Source organism: Sphaeramia orbicularis, chromosome 4, assembly GCF_902148855.1.
Source record: "Sphaeramia orbicularis chromosome 4, fSphaOr1.1, whole genome shotgun sequence".
NCBI classification, from domain to species: domain Eukaryota; kingdom Metazoa; phylum Chordata; class Actinopteri; order Kurtiformes; family Apogonidae; genus Sphaeramia; species Sphaeramia orbicularis.
The window spans coordinates 36,902,763-36,919,941 of NC_043960.1; the positions used below are offsets into that span (position 1 = coordinate 36,902,763).

Genomic DNA, 17,179 nt, shown 5'->3' on the forward strand with positions numbered 1-17,179 from the left:
TATTAACCCTCAAAGCCATTAACAGCCACTGCTCACCAAAAGTATCTACTGATCTAAAATATTTAATAACTATTGAACCACTAATCCTATTAATACATGTAAATATTTCTGGTTAAATGCAGTTCCTCAGCTTTTCATGGTCATCAGATATGTCCCATTTGGACGTTCAGAGGCTCCGTAGTGAACACAGAAACACCATCATCTTCTGTAACATTGATAAACCAATAAAATCCATGTAGTTTGACAAATGACAGTTTATGATATATTTTGCTGAAAAACTCTTTTTCTGAAGTTGTCTCTGTTTTGATATAACCTTTTAATTTACTCTGAGGTTTTATGAACAGCTACATGATCAGTGAATTAAATACCAGAAAATACCCACTTCTCACTAAAATTTAAAATGCAGAGGATAGTGTTATAATAAATGATGATAAATCACTTTGGAAAGTCAGAAAAAAAATAGTTACTTGTCTTTAAGGGTTTAAAAGTAAACTTGTCTGTTATTGTCATCTTCATTATAGATCCTCTTTTTTAGGTATCAAGGTACAGAAACCAGAGTGCAAACTAAGTGGGAAAGTGAAAAATGATGACTCTGCAGTTCTGTTTTGGTTTGCTTTTGTTTTATTAAGGATTGTTTTTGCTTTTTTTCAGTCAGTGAATGGATGGATTCATTTATACTACTTTTACTTTAGTTTTCGGTTTCAGTTAACCTATTACATCAATAACCATAATAACACAGCTCCACAGACAATTACAAATAAACCCTATTAATCCCCAGGGAGAAACTCAATACTCAAATTGGAAGATATTTTATACTCATAACACAAAGTACATATTTTTCTTTGACTATTACTGATGAATTTAATTCAATGTCTTTTTTGAGGCTGTTTCTAGTGGTTAAATGGTGTGTTTATCTGACCCCCAGATGACATCATTGAGGCGGTGGGTTTTAAATCGGGTTCATCCACCCCTCAGAGGTCGGGCTCCACTGCCGGTCTCCACAGACCCCGGCTGAGCATCGACTCTTCCAGCCCCGCGGTGGATCTGCCCCAGCTCAGCTCCTCTCTTCCGGGGTCCCTGTCCGGTAGCTCCCCTCACCTCGCCCCTCGCCAGGGGTCTCACACCATGGATTTCTTTGAAATGTGTGCCAGTCTGATCACCACGCTGGCCCGTTGAGACTTGTCGACTCCTAACCTCACTGTAACCTGGATTTCAGTGGGGTTTTTAAGCCAGTTGCAAATCTGGGATGTTTGGAGTGACTTCCTCTGTCTGTCTCCTCATCATCTGTCATATCAGACTAGAAAAGGTGGAAAGCAATACCTGTCCAGTACTCAGAAAGACAGAGAGAGAGAGAGAGAGAGGAAGCCATTGCATAAAGGTGAATGAATAACTTTTTAATTTCTTGTTTTGACACAGTACTTGGGTCTCGGATCCTGTGGACTGGAATCTGTGAACTAGTTGAGGCCAGCAAGGTGAGAGGTCATAGCAGAGGTCAGGTTCACTGTCACTCCTCCTACAAATATCTTCAATCTGTATCAGCTGCTGAAATATCACCACCCACCGTTACACTGTATGGTGGGGAATCCTGCTGATTTGCCCCAGATACTTGACAGAGGTCAGTTTTGCATCTTGTCTTGTATTTTTATTAAGGCACTGTTTGTTAAAATTGACATTGTGTCTGAGGGAACACATGTAAAGTTTAATTTCAGGTTTTATATGGTTTGTAAAGAAAGAACTTTTGTTATCCATGTATATTATATTTATATTACTATCATTTTACTTAGCTGAGGTTGAAAAAGAAATACCAAATATCCAACTTTATACATCATAAAGATTATTATTTAGATATCAGATCCTTATTTATTTTCGAGAGATTGTTTTTTAGGCATTGTAGTTACATTATTTAAACACAGCATCAGAGTAGAGTTTTATCCTGATCTCAACTAGATTGTAGATGACTGATCTTATAGCAACGGTGGGATGGTGTGATTGTACTCAGCACGGTACTGACCGGGCTGTGTTTAGTGTTCAAGCACACATGCATTTTCACAACCAATATATTCTCAGCCATTATTTTATACATCCAATACCTTATATAAATATGCAACACTCACACAGACTCCTTTACACTTCAGTTGAGTCCTTAAAAAATGACAAGTTGAGCAACTGTTAATGCGCTGCTCATTGATGCATGTGCAGAATGTAATTAAAAGGAGCAAGCAGGCCTGTGACATCAAGAGGACAGACGTGTCATGTACGCAGCGAACTGAACAAAGACATAAGCCATGTGCAGTTTGTAGCAGGGAGGGCTGCAATTATCAGTTCTGCAGTTTTTTATTTTTTTTTGCTTAAGCTTTACAGAAATTAGGAAAAAGGACATGTCCACAAGAAAAGCCCAGCAAAATGATTAACTTGAGAATGGCTCCTTTAACATGTTTTTGCTAATTCTCATCATTATTCTATAGTAATTTACAGATAAATCTATGGAGTTACCTCAGCAGTACTGAACCTCACTAGCCCTCTGTAGAGAATGAGGTGATGATGGTGAGAGAGGAGGAAGAAGGTACTAAGGTACTAAGGTAATAAGCCACAGACACTTTTCTCCATTTGCCTTAAAAATGCAGCACATTAAGTCTGTGCATGTGTATGTGAAGAGTGTGTGCTTGAGGAAGACTCTGGCATATTAGGAGGCTCTGCAGTGGTTTACCGAAACACCTGCAGAGTTGGTGGAGAGAGAGAATCACAGTGTGACAGTGGTAAAAACATGATGCTTCGTATGTTGTAGCTGTTGGACCTGTTGTCTGTGTGCGTCTGTCGTTGTCTGTTCAGTCTGCAGAGTCGCTGTTTCATAACATCACACACATTGTGCGGACACAAATTTTAATGTATGTTTTTTAGTCTTTGAAGACTGCCACGGTGATAGTACTTCTATAGACGTTCTGCATATTCAGGTTGTGTATTGCTGTTGTTTTGCCATAATATGTTTTTCAGTCTATGTCTGAATGTGAAGTGAAAGTTGGAGAGTGTTAGACTGTTGCCTTTCTACTGTTTTCAGTAAAACATGGAGCAGAGAGGCATGCTCCATCTAATACTGCTGTCACAAAGAGAAATGAATGAAAATGTGTAAATAAGACTATGCTTGAAGCCTGAATATATATATATATATATATATATATAAATAGTACATTTACTGTATGAAATGAAGCATTTAGAAATGAGTGAACATCAGACTAGACTTGAACTCAGCATTATGGTGAAGGACACACTGACAGCATTATCATGACAGGTAATGAGGAAAAAATATTTCTTAGATCATTACTCATGATAGTGTTAGAATTATTAGTTAACATTTCATAATAAAAGTTAGAATTTTAATCTTTAGATGATTTCACTGGTTATATTTTATGAACATTTTTCATATTTGTCATAATGTCTCCAACTTTTCAACCAAACAACATAATGACCTGAGAACTCTGATGTACCTATAACAGTTAAATATGAACTGAGAGTCTAGTCTGTCTTTGTGCAGAGCTGTGACAATAATTTTTTGAGTGATTTTGCCTTATAAAAGCATTTAATGGGTTTTGGTTGAATCAGTGAAATCCACATTCTTTGTTTGTTCTCCTGAAACCCTTTATTACGTGTTCTGTTTTTATGTCCTGTGTCAGATTGGCTTTCTTCTGTTATGGTACATTGATCATTCAGTATACTCTGTCAGGGAGAAACTCCCTGCTGTAAGGCACATACAACTACATGCACACCTTTGTAAAAACAGTGTCCTTCTGTCAGTCTTCTGCTTTACACAACTATTACTGTGTCTTACACGACTTGTCCTTTGTGTAGTGAACTCCTTTGGTCAGATCAGGATCATATTTGGCTGATAATGCATTCATTTATTCCTGATACTGCTGCTTATAACTACAGAATAACATTGATCGAAGAAGTGCACTATACTGGAGAAGTCATGATTCACATTTAAAAACTCCTGTTTTAACCAGTATTTACTGTCACATGTAGTACTGTACAATTACAACTATATGCAACTACCAGTGGCATGTTAGTCATGTAAACTCTAATCTGTGTTTAGAGCTGGAAACACATGCCAGAGGGCCTAATCAGCTGCAGACTTTCCATGTTGTACCAAAGTGAATATTTTCCACAGCAAAGCTGTACTCTGTTTCTGTGTGGTGAGGTTCTTATGATTAGTGTAAATCTAAATTCACATGTGTACATGATGTGTGTATGTGCACACTGATTATTGTGAGGGTGTGTGTGTGTGTGTCTGAATGAGTGTGTTTGACATGTTTGTGTCTGATTGGGGTTTGGATTTCTCTTATTATGCACTGCATGATACTGTATTGCTGTTATGATTTGCACTTTAATGAGTATTTATTGAAAAACAATAAACAAAAATAAAAAAGGAACATGTCTTAATTCTTTGCAGAGTAGTCTGTACATACATGTGTACACACCCTGTGTTTTATAAAAACCAAAACTGCACCCATAGACGTCAACAACAGTATCTTACATGAACATGACCTCACTACTTTACTTCTTTTTGTTAATACTTAATCATCTGCTTGAGGAGGAATTCTTCTCAAGCCAGGAGACAAAAACAGTTTACACCTGCAAAAAAAAAAACAGTTAATGACATTTCCCTGGAAAATGTGCACCCACGACAAGACCAACTGGTAGGAGCAGAAAACATTTGTATATCTCAGATCACACTCCATGTTGATTAGTGGTGGGACACTTAAGATAATTATTATATATTATGTGTGAACCTAAAGTGTTTTAAATACTTTGACATGATTAATTACAACAAGCACTTCCATAATCCAGAATGAGTTGTAACTGCATATTGATGATACAGAAAAATACAAAGTACAAAAAATACAAAAAAAAAAAAAAAGCAAAACAATACAATCACAAACAAAAGTGGCTGATTTGGGGTTTCAATGTGTGAGGCGGTGTGGAAGTTTTCCTGCCTCAGTCACTGTAACTCTGCAGAGCCTCTGTGTTTGTCTACAATGTCTCCTTTCCCAGGTCCGAGGTTTAACGTCTCCAGTAAAAACTGTCCCCCACTGATTTCACACAAACAGTTCCAGTTGCTGAGATGGTGTACCGCTTGTCTCATTTCATTCTCCTCGTGTGAAACAAAATACTGGCTCCCAAATGGAGTCAGCAGGAAAAATAATGTCATAGTGAAGTGGGTAATGTCACTGTCACAGTATTAGGCGAGTGACATTGGTCACAGTGTGAGAAAAGCCAGTTTCTTCAGGTTCACCACTTTCTGTTCTGCTGTTACAGACAGAAAAAAACAAAACGTTAATGTCAGAAAATGATGCAAACAGCAATGACGAGCGAGTAGCTGAACTTTACCTCATTTAATAATGGTTACTCCACAGTCAAGTCAGCGTACAGGTCAGGAGGAGGTAATATGAGCAGATCAGGGTTTTCAAAGTCCATTTCCTGTGTTGAACTCGCCTCAGGCCTGTGGGAGAAAAAACAACCCTCAGACCTTACTGTACCTCTCTCTGTTCTTATGTTCCACACAAACCCATGTACTACACATTAGTGCTGCAGCGTGGATTAACGTCTCCATAGTGACAGAGAAGACTGAGCTTATTGTGGCCGTGAATATGAAACCATTGATAAAGCAACAACACATCATGGAGAAATGCCAGCTCATTCTCATGTCAGGACACTTCAGGAAACTTCACTTCCTGGTGGTTTGGGTGTTGATCCCTTCTCTGTCTGTCTTTCTTTGAGACTAAAAAATAAATTACTCATTCTTTTCAAGAGCACCTTAGTATTCAGGCAAAAAGGAAGACAACATTCACGCACAGTCTGTCCACATGTTGCTTAATATGTTCAACATGTTTCCTTGTGTCTTTGTGTATGTTGCAACTCGTACTTACAGGTGAATTTCTTCTTCCTTTTCAAGCACAGGACCTGACAGGAAGGCAGAGCAGGTTTTCACATTAAATCATTTGCTTAATAAATGAATAAATGGTGTTTGATTTCAGTTAGATCATATATGCATTCTTATATTTGTATTTTACTTATGTTGGATTATATTGGCAAATACTGTTGTGCATATATGGCATTTTTCTGCATGGAGGATTTTTCAGGCATTACTCACTTGTCTCTGGTTCACTGGTGCTGTAAGGAAGAACAAAAGGTAAAGAATTTAAGGCCATTTGGAGTAAGTGTGTATGTATGACGGTGTACTGTGTGTGTGTGTGTGTGTGTGTGTGTGTGTGTGTGTGTGCGTGCGTGCGTGCGTGCCTGTGTGTGTGTGTGTGTGTGTGTGTGTGTGTGTTTGTGCATGATGTGTCTACCTGGCTGTGGGTGCTGCAGGTTTGGGTACATGGAAGAATGTGGCCAACTTCTGGAGTGCTTCATGTCTTGCTCTGATGAAAAGACAAATGCGTGTTAATACCCAGCACACACTGTTATGTGTAATCTGAGTGACTGTGGGTAAAGGAAGCTCACTGGACGTGGGAGCTATCTGCACTGAGGTCACTGTGACTGTGCTGGTGGTTTATGGGAAGGTCTTTGGTACCTATAAAAGCAATAAAGACAACATACAGAAAAACCTTTCAGAAAGGTCAGAACACATCTTAGAGTATAAATTATTCCTGTGATCACATTGGCTAATTATTGCTAATACACCAACATTATAGACTGTCCATTTAGTACTTTAATAGTTACACCCTCCAGTTTACACAATTCTTAATAAAGAAGCTGGTGCAGTTTTGACATGGCAGAATATAAAAAGCAGAAATAGCTCAGGGTCACTAAGCTGAACAGCAGCAATAGAAAGTGACAGAAACTCCATTCTGTTCTCCAGCTAACATTGTACAGTGTATTGATGAGTTTTCACAGAAACAACATTTGGAAGGGTTAGCACATAGGGTTCATTTGTTAAACACATTAGAGGTAATAATTGTTCTTGTTGTGACAGATATCAGGATGTTCTGCACTAAAACAAGGCTCCTGATGTGGATTGCACTAAATGTTGCAACAGCTGCATGCTATTGTTTACCTGTGTGGTGATATTTTTCCACTTAAAAACCATGTCGATGCAAAATGAATATTGTGTTAACACTGAATTAAATAATCATCAATTCCTATTGGCTGTTCATTTTCTGTTTAGTTTACTAAAAGATTTTTGTAGTATCTTTTGTTTATTGTATCTGTATCTTTTTCCATCAAGATTACATACAGCACGGCAAGAGTTTTAACACTAGATTATTAACTGAAGGAAGTCGAGATTTCTTACCCATATCTGGCATGGAGAGTGTCCTGGTGTGGCTCCTGTAGAAGAACAGATAAAGTGTTGACATAGGAATTATACATAAAGACCGTCCATAGATAAAGGCAGGTGGTGCTGACAGGTCTGTGTGAACATGTAACAGATATGTGTAAAAGTAAAGCTGAAGGGTGTAAATGGACAGATCAAGACTCACAGTGGAGCCAGTGAATCTGTATTGTCAACAGGAGATATTGGTTCATCGTCATCACATGTCCATTCCTCGCTGTCATCTGTAACTGAACAGGTCAATATTAATATTATATTAAAGTTGAATGATTTGATTAACACTGGTATTGAATGTAAGAATGGGGACATACTTACAGCTCTCTGCTGATAGTGGGTAGTGATTTGAGGCTCTGGAAAAAAGAGACAAAAACAAATCCAAATCCTTCTTTTAGTGTAACTATGTATTTAACCCTTAAATACCCAGAACAGCTTTTGTGTCAACGTCCAAACAGATTTTTCTCTAAATCTAACCTTTCTTAAGTGATTTATCACTATTTATCATAATATCATCCTGTGTAAATTGTGTATTTTCCTTTTTCTTTTTTTTTTTTTTTTTAATTTTTTGATTATTGTCGATGTTCAAATGTATAACAAGAAATATACAACTTGAACATAAGACTGATATATCAAGTCCCTATTCAACTACCCCCCCCCCCCCCCCCCCCCCCCACACACACACACACACACACACACACTCCACCCATCCCAAGTACTGGACCTTTATTAAGTTTATATAACGCCAGACATAATATAATTACATACAAAAATATATAAACCCCCTTCAAATATATGTACAGACACTTACATAAATAAATAAATATATGTACACATACATACACACACGTGCATATTTGTAAGTCCACATAAATAAATAAATAAATAAATAAATAAGGAACCCAGACATTGGAGTTACATAGATATGTTGGTAGCTACTATGCCTTCTACAAAGCTAATATTTGGTTACCAAGTGGCATAGAACTTTTTGGAGGAACCTCCAATGGTATATCTAATTTTTTCTAGATGAATATGATACATAACCTCTCTGATCCACTGTGTATTTTCCTATATTTAATTTACTGATCATGTAGATGTTCATAAAAGATCAGAGTAAATTCAAAGGTTATTAGATCAAATCAGAAAAAAGGAAAAAAGTCACTTTTTCAACAAAATATATCATTAATTCAAACACAAAATGTGTCAAAACAAGTGTCATCCACTGTCGTTTATCAAACTCCACAGGTTTCACTGGTGAATCAGTGTCTTATGTTGTTTTGTTTCTGCAGCTTTCCTTCTTGCAAACAGGGTAGGCATAAATAAGCTGTTGCTTCAGCCTACGCCTTTTTGCCCATGTTTAATATAGAAATCCAAATTGTATGTATGTATATATCATGTTCTGTTAAATGGACGAATAAATTACTAAGTGACTACGTGTTGTTGAAAATGATGGTGTTTCCATGCTCACTAAGCTGAGAACCTGCATTTTATCTCAGTTATTTACATGTATTGATAGAATTAGTGGATCAACAGTTGCTAAACCTTTTATATAAGTAGATGTTTTTGGTCACCGGTGGATGTTTGGGTCTTTATGAGTTAATAATTTAAAGCTCCTATCTGTATACAGTACGCTTCCCTCACTCACCTGCTCCCAGTGCTCGTGACCTCTGGCTCAATAACATTGTTGCTGCTGCTCTTTCGGGAGACTGCAGCTTTCTTTCCCAGCTCCAACATCTCCTTAATATCCAGCTCCACGTGATCCACGGCAACATACCCATCTGAAACACACTCACGGAGTCAGTGATGGGATTCAGCCATCCAAAGGCCACAGTCCAATAACTTTTCCAACATTTTTTCTCATGGCTGAGTTTGTGTAAGATGACTGCGCCTCGGGGAGTTTCAAGATTCTGGCAGCGTCCACATGAGGCGTCTATGATTTCCATCAAGTTACAGTGCAGTGTGTACAAATGTCAACAATTCTCTTGTTAACAAGAGAGAGAGATGGTTGGTTATGAAAAAGCAACAGATCTTTTTCTTTGTATGACTTATTTTTCCAACCCTTTGTCCTTGAGCTGAACACTTCACTTCTCACAATATGAAGGTGTTTTTAAAGCTACATTCACACTGCCTTAGTTCTCTTGCTCAGATCTCATTTTTGAGTTGTAGTTATTTTCTAAATGTGTCCAGAATCCCATTTTAGTGTGAAATAGTCACAGTTCTGAACTGACTCACATGTACAATAACAGTGATGTTAAAAGTGTTGAGATTGTTTCCTTCAGTATAAATACATACATGTACTGTCAATATATTCCACTACAACAAGTAGAAGCTGTGTATTCCAAACATAAAACTAAGTATTCTAAAATAGTTTCTGTGCAGTGAAATGGTTCCTGTCAGTGTTTAACCCTTTATCAGGCAAGTGACTATTTTTGGTTATTTCCACATGCATTACAAGACAGTGACCGCAACAGTTACAGTGAGGACAGTGAGGTAATAATGTCAGGTCCAATGTGGTCTACAGGGTCTGTAAGGTCCACCTCTGCATGAACAGTGAGTGGACCTGCTTTGTTAGGTACCATGAAGTAATGGTACTAATGTAAGGAATGATGTTCAAAGGGATAATGTGGATGTGGACAGGCGTCTGAATCAGCACTTATGTTGGTCTACTGTTATAAAAGTGATGTTCTATTGTTCTAAAATACATGTTCCTTTCACCATACATGTGATTTTCTTGTATTTTTTTTAATATATATACCTCTTGTAAATATGGTAGCTTCATTGACCTTGATTTTCTACATTTTTTTTTTTTTTTAAAAACATCACAAAAATACCAAAGTTTGTTTTTATGTCCTCAAATAACATACTGAGGTTGAAATTTGGAATTTCAGTCTTTCAATGAGTGCCCTAGAAAGGGTTAACTATGTCAAGTGATGTGCATGTTGTATTTTCCTACTGTAGATGTGTAAGGTTGAACATGAACAGATAATAAATTCTGATCTGACATACAGAAAAATTATAATAAAATACACTAAATCTGTCTTTGCTTTACAATCACATACTCAGGTTAGTTGTACTTTGTGTAGGCAGTGGCCCGGATCAGAATCTTAAAAACCATATTCAATCTGATTTGATGCTGTTCACATGGTGATGAAAAACAGATATGAGTCACATATGAAGGAAAAGATCAGATGTGGGTCTCTTTCTCCTGTAGTGTGAACGTAGCCGGTGGTGTTTTTGTGACTCACAGTTGTTGCTGCCGTCCCTGGCCAGCCATTTCCCTTTGGGACAGTTGGTTGTTCGGATGATACTGATGACGTCTCCGCTCTTGACCGGCAGATCGTTCTTACGTCCCTTTGTTGTTACAGTTACTGTCGCCTGGTACATGGTGTCCTCCTGTCCTGTGATCTAATGAAGATATCACACTCTTATATATGTACATATGCAAACACATGATAACACATACTTGTGATATATGAGTGTGATTATGGTGAGAACTTCCACTTAACAGGCTCAGCAGTGTCTGGATTTCATTATATACATATATTTATACAGTAGATATGATTTGGCTGAACTAATGCACGTTATGCATGTATGGGGACTGAACTGGCCAGAGCAGATGGATAAAAAAACCCATACACAATCAGGACACTACTGATCTTGATCAATGTCATGCTCCTTTGTTGTAACAGGATTATCACAGAGTAAAACATAAGAATAAAGATCTTCTGTCAGGAATATCACAAACAATGAAAGTAATGTTTACACAGATTCTATTAGAGCCTGCATATGCTGCACCGCTTGACTCTTTAACTGGGAGGAATGAATCCAGACAGGTTTGTGAGCCAAAACATATACCCCACCCTCCCAATGCTGCGTGTTCACCTTCCTTACCTCCCACTCCTGTCAAAATAACATCACTCACTTTGAATTTCTTCTTCAGCTCATTTTCTTTCTTCTCCCTCTCTTTCTGCTCTTTCTTTTCCCTTTCCTGTTTCTCCTTCAGCTCCTTCTTCTCCTTTTCCAGACGTTGCTTCTCTTTCTTTTTCAGCTCCTTTTCATCTGGTCCTTCAGCAGCAGCTTTCTTGTCGCCCCTGCAACAAGAGAGATTCAATGATACCGTTTTGTTTGAAAAAGACTTTGCAGCATGTTTAAAAGAGATTATGAAGAAAACAAAGGAAAAACAAACTCTCTCGCTAACATTGTCTGGGGAATAAGCGAGATAAAAAGAGAAGTGGGTCAAAAAAGAAGGCCTTACCTGCTGAACCTGCCTGTCTTGGTTTTCTCTTCAGTCTATTAACACCAGCAAGAGATAAGAATTGATTCAATTTGCACAGATCATTAGTATCTCCAACATATTATGCAATACATTTAAGTGACAAATACATTTTATTCTTATGATCTAAACTTACCATCTCTGGTGCCTCAGCATATGGATCTGTTGTAAACACACAGCGGTACAAAAGAAAAGCAAGGTATTTTAGCAACTTGACATCTAAAGACATATAAAACACCTGTAATATCCAGCTTTTTTACTATTGTCAAAGCACGAGCATAAAAATATGACTTTCCTTCCAATATCAGATTTAAACAAGTATGAACTGAAGATGAGATGAAACAAGGATTAGAAGTGATTAGCATCAGTATGTACATATCTTATCAATATTCTTCTCGTAGTATCAGGTGTTTAGAAAGTGCCAGTGTGTTATGTGTTAACCAAACAGAGTCCTTACTCTTAGGCGGTCCTTTGCGTTTCTTGCCTCCATCATTCTTTCCTTTCTTTTTGGTTGCAGACATAGTTACATCCTCATATACATTTTCTGTACTCGCATAGGTGTTATTGATAGATACTACTTGGGCCCTAGAGGGGGTCGACAAACAGACATGAAAATAAAGTCAGTGTTTCAAATGTTAAAATAAATTCTGTAATGAAGAGTGTTAGGATTAAATTTGTGCATATTACCCTGCTGGTACTAAAGAGTCAGGAGAGGCAGGGACGGACGTGTCAGGGAGTGGATTATCTTGGTATTCCTCGTCAAAAACAGGGGCTGCTTGGACTTCTTCTACGGGGAGAGTTGTCCCATTACTATGAAGCTCTGGAAGGTTCTGTCCGTCTACAGTATCTGAACTGGCGTACTCCCCGTTGCCCCACTCCGACACCGGCAGCTCTGGAGAATGAGCATCTGAAGTCATATCGTCAAACTCAGGGACATCAGTTTGTCCCCCGACGTCAGTGTCTGTTTCTAAGAATTCAAGAGGAGGGGCTGGCATTTCTGCAGCTACGAGACAAAAAGGAAACTCATATTAACCCATAAATGCCCGGTGGTACTTCTGTACCAGTTCCCAAATTAATTTTTCCATATATTCAACTTTTCTTAAGTGATTTATCTCCATTTATAGTAATATTATCCTCTTTATTTGAAGGTCTTTCAGTGTAAATCATGCATTTTCCTATATTTAATTCACTGATCATGTAGATGCTCATTAAAGCTTAGAGTAAATTCAAAGGTTATTATATCAAAACAGAGGAAAATGAGGAAAAATGACTTTTTCAGCAAAAATATCATTAACTAAACAGAAAAATAAGTGTGTCCATCCACTGTCATCAACCAAACTCCATAGGTTTTACTGGTGAATCAATATTGTAGAAGATGACAGTGTTTCCATGGTAACTACAGAGCCTCTGAACGTCCAAATGGGTCATATCTGATGACCATGAAAAGACGGCAAACTGTATTTTACACCAATTATTTACATGTATTGATAAGATACGTGGATCAACAGGTATGTCAGTAGATGGTTTTGGTCACCAGTGGACGTTTGGGTCTTTAAGGGTTAAAGGGGCTGTTGATGGACTGGACACATGGGACACAGAGCATCCGATGAAGACCTCACCATTTTCTACTAGAGGAGGGGGGATGAAGGTACTCAGGTCGACTGACGGGGGTCTGGTAGCTTTTTCTGGAGCTGGACCCAGAGACTCGGGGTCAGGGAGGGGCTTCTTGGGTGGAGGAGGGGGAACAACCAGCAGCTCTGGGATGTCGTTGGACCCCTCCTCTGTGATGCCCTCCAACACTGGAGAGACTTGCCATGCAAAGAATGACATCACATTAATCCAGTGTCTGATTAACTCTTTATCTGTGTAATTACATGTAACAAATCACTAGTTACAATATGTTTATGCACTAAATTATTATGTTTTGAGGAGGAAAATATATCCTTATGAGACCCAGCAAGGCATTTTTGTATTTTAAGAGTTTCATAGCTTTACTTAAAAAAAAAAAAAAAAAAACTGTCCTCTGCAAAGGACATAAAGACAACAATAATAAATGTATCCGAAAAGGTTGTTGCATTATCCTGTGTCCAATCAAGAAAATTATTTAATGTAAAAAAGCCTAAACTTCTACTTTCTTGGGTCTCCAGAGGACATATATGAACACAGTGCTGTGAGTAAAGACATGGAGCCACAAAGGTCATCTAAAACGTCTGAAGGAAGTTTTAAAAAGAGAAAAGACACAAGACAAGAAGTGGAAGAATTTGATTTGTGAGGAAACCAAACCAGTCTAGCACACTGTGGAAGTTGTTATGTTATAACTCTGCAGAGTGGAGATAATGCAACAACTACACAAGTAAAACAACACAGCTTAACAGAGACGTGCAGCAGTCTGTTGAAGTCTGTACTCTTTCTATAATTATGTGTAGTTTTTATGTCAATTCTTTATCTCGTCATACTCAGTACTTGTAAAGCACTTTTCATTTAAAGAGGGGCAATATAATTAACATTTTGGCTTTAAAATGCAAATATGATTGAAGTTTCAATATGCAAATTAAATAGTTTAAGTGTGACGACAAGACAATACTTTGGACTCGTGTAGAAACATTCGAAATTATTTGACGTTCGAAGTAAAAACAACATATATCTGTGTAGAATCTGAGCAGTTATGTAAGAAGATAAGTGCACTACAACATGCACTCGCAGTGATAACACGATCGCTGATATGAGGTTGTTAAATACACAGATGTTCACATTCACACTACATAACCCGTGGTGATGGACATACTCCAATCGTTGCTCCTCCTCTTCGTCATTGCTGACATACCTGTGGAGCTCTGCCCTGCCTGCTGCTCAGTTGTTTCTGGCACAAAAGAGGAATGTCAAGACTGATCTCACAGTGTTTGTGTATGTGCGATCCCTACACCTATAAATGAGGCTGTCGCACCTGTCGCTCTAATGATGAGATATGTTCTTGGGTATTTCATGCTTAGGTTGTGTTAAATGTGTGTAAAATACACACATTTATGGGAGACACAGGAACTTACGAAGGTGGTCGAAGCCGTTGATTTGCTGTGGTTTTGGCGGGGGGGCGTTCCCAGCCCGATCCTCATAATCAATAGGTGGGAGTTCTGGGAGGGAGCGGGTCAGAGGAAGCTCTTCTGGAGGTGGGGTAACAGAGAAGGCTGTGCTGGTGTTTTTCGGTAGGCTGAGGACAAACAAGGCATTAAAAGATGTAAGTTGGTGTCAAAAATCCAATATTCTTCGCTTCACTTACTTTTTTAGAACTGAGAACATTAAAAAAAAGCTTCACGTGTTGTGGGATATGATGAGGTTTGTGTTGTTTACCTTGACTTCCTGCGTGCCTTCTCCAGAGCATTGAAGATCCTCTGGTCGCCTGGCGGGGTCCTCTTTCCTGGACTCATGTCTTCTGCTCTCTCCAGGGCGGACAGAGCCGAAATTGGGCGCTCAATTTTGGGAGATGGTGGAAGGGGCGGGGGGTCTATGACTAGAGGAGAGGGGATCTCCATTTCACCCATGTCTATTGCCGGTACATCTTCTACAGCTGGGATTTCAGGCTCAGGAGGCAGTGGAGATGGAGTGGAAGCCACTGGAGGGGTAGAAACAGCCTGGTCTGCACAAGGGGGAGGGGGCGTTGGGGTTAAAGTGGGTGGTGGGCCGGGAATGGTTTCATTCTGACTTGCTGGCCTGGAAACCTGTAAAGCAGGACTTTCACTCTCAGGGGTCAGGACTTGAGGAGATGGTATCTCAGGGATAACGACAGGAGGGGGGGTGAATTCAGGGGAGGCAGGGGTGGTGGAGGGTGGGGTCATCTCCTCTGCAGCACTGGAATCAGGCAAAGTGGGAATGTCCGGTGGGGGCACTTCTGGTACAGAGATTACCGGCTCTGGGGAGGTTTCACTAAACTCCGAAGGCACAGGGATGAGTGGGATGGGTCCAGACACCTCTGCGGTGGGGGTGTCCAGGATGGGCTCAGCTGGAATCTCCACTGACTCTCTCTTTGCTGACTTTTTGAAGCCCAGGAAGCCCTTCTTCTTTGATGTTGTGGCTTTAGGGGGAGGTGCGGCCGGCACCAGCTCTGCAGAGCTCTCCTTAGACGAATGCTTCTTTTCTTTACTCGTCTCTTTTTTCTGCTTCTGGTCCGATGACTCGTCATTTAGCTTTTCTTTGCTTGCTTTCGTCTTGTCTTTCCCAGCTTTTACCTTCCCATCACTCTTGTCTTTTGTCTTAGAGTTAGTCTGTGTCAGTGGCTTCTTGCTCTCCTTCTTCTCATCCTTAAAGATCACTCTGGGGGTGACCGGGGTCTTTCCTTCCAGTGTCTGGTTGATGGAGGTGAGTAAGGAGGGGCGTGCTCCTGCAGGAAGGTAATGAGGGGGGCTCTGTGGAGGGGGGACCACCTTGGGTTTCTCTGGGAGAGCGGGTTTGATTTTGGGCTGCTTCAGGAGAACTTCTTCATCCTGGAACTTGGCCCTCAGAGCTTTGAAATCTAATGTGTCGTCCTGGAGGAAGGATCACACAATGCAGTAGTCTAAAGTATAATTATCAGGTCAAGATGTGCATCATGTGGTCATCGAACTGGTTAAGAGTTACAAAAGTTTGACATCATATATATATATATATATATATATATATATATATATATATATATATATATATAATCTTTTATGCTTGGAAAAATCATCAGTGCTTTTCTAAAATGTGTTGTTTTGTTTCTGCAGTCTCAATCAGAGGTCTTGACAAGATAAAACAGTGTAATGTTTAAAAACTATATAAAACATCACTAAATCATTACTCTGATTCATGACATTTAGAGCAAACATAATATTTCCAGGATTTGAGGATGTCCAACATACCTGTTCCATTGTGTTTTGATATCCACCAAAACGACAAAAGCCTTTTAATTCCTTCACTCCGGTGTTTTGGTTTGTTTGTTTGTTGGTTTTTCTCAGCCTCTCATTCTGGAAGTGATGAAAATACACCACTAATAAATACTTGATCCTTTCGACCAACTAATCTAAGTCGACGCGTGTTTCCGACAGAGAGCAGGTTGTCCCACGCGCACCGGGGCTGGTTTCAGTGCAGGAATGAGGTTGTGCAGGAGGACGCACACTCATGCCGAAAAAACAACCAGTCTTGTCAAACGGGTCTGGCTCTGGTTGACTGTGAACACTGAAAACCACACAGGGACTCTCTCAACCGCTCTCGGATTTTTTTTTTTTTTTTTTAATGCGTCAGGAATGTCGCTCAGCTGGCACTGCGTGTACGCGCAAATGTGACTCAGTGTCATGGAGCGGCTCTGTACTGTTTAAAACTCTGTCTTCATCATTTATTTAACACGTGTTTAAGTAGGAAAGCAGGACATATTTTCCAGGAACATCTGAATATAGGTAGACTCATTCTTTCCGTGGAGGCCATTGTGTAACTATAATATAAATGGAATCACGGAGGTACACAGAGGAATGGGAAACACAAGAGGCTCGTCCACATTCCAGGATTGTTACTGAGGATACAAAAGAATTTAGGCAAGCATTCGTAATATGACACAAATACGTCACATGATCGATATA

The 17,179-nt window shown here is 39.2% G+C and overlaps 2 protein-coding genes across 4 annotated transcripts in view; one reads left to right on the plus strand and one right to left on the minus strand.

Annotated features, from left to right (window-relative positions):
• Positions 1-4,585, plus strand: part of prkaa2 (protein kinase, AMP-activated, alpha 2 catalytic subunit) — a 20,336-nt gene extending 15,751 nt beyond the window's left edge. The window contains exon 10 of the mRNA XM_030132450.1: positions 926-4,585. Coding sequence (XP_029988310.1) covers positions 926-1,176 — 251 coding nt within the window. The 3' untranslated portion in view covers positions 1,177-4,585. The remainder of the gene's footprint in view (positions 1-925) is intronic.
• On the minus strand, positions 3,621-16,683 carry LOC115418114 (fibrous sheath CABYR-binding protein). 3 transcript variants are annotated; one of them, XM_030132449.1, is made up of 20 exons: positions 16,466-16,683; positions 14,940-16,111; positions 14,639-14,799; positions 13,214-13,402; positions 12,282-12,597; positions 12,052-12,179; positions 11,731-11,756; positions 11,577-11,611; positions 11,244-11,412; positions 10,567-10,726; positions 8,967-9,099; positions 7,643-7,677; positions 7,476-7,551; positions 7,289-7,323; positions 6,499-6,568; positions 6,345-6,416; positions 6,146-6,165; positions 5,922-5,955; positions 5,383-5,494; positions 3,621-5,301 (listed from the first exon to the last, which is right to left on the minus strand). In XM_030132449.1, the coding sequence occupies exons 1-19, from the start codon at positions 16,472-16,474 to the stop codon at positions 5,398-5,400; spliced, it is 2,937 nt and encodes a 978-aa protein (XP_029988309.1). In that variant the 5' UTR covers positions 16,475-16,683; the 3' UTR covers positions 3,621-5,301; positions 5,383-5,397. The 3 variants fall into 3 exon arrangements, with proteins under 3 accessions (XP_029988309.1, XP_029988307.1, XP_029988306.1); XM_030132447.1 differs by having other exon boundaries at positions 3,621-5,298; positions 7,476-7,557; XM_030132446.1 differs by having other exon boundaries at positions 7,476-7,557.
• Positions 16,684-17,179: the final 496 nt, after the last annotated feature.

Bases quoted from the DNA above. Each gene is read 5' to 3' on its own strand.
- LOC115418114 (XM_030132447.1), bottom strand. The intron at 12,598-13,213 runs GTGAGGTCTTCA...TTTGTCTCGTAG, and splicing joins CCCTCCTCTAGTAGAAAATG to CTGCAGAAATGCCAGCCCCT. The intron at 6,166-6,344 runs GTAGACACATCA...TCTTCCTTACAG, and splicing joins CCTGCAGCACCCACAGCCAG to CACCAGTGAACCAGAGACAA.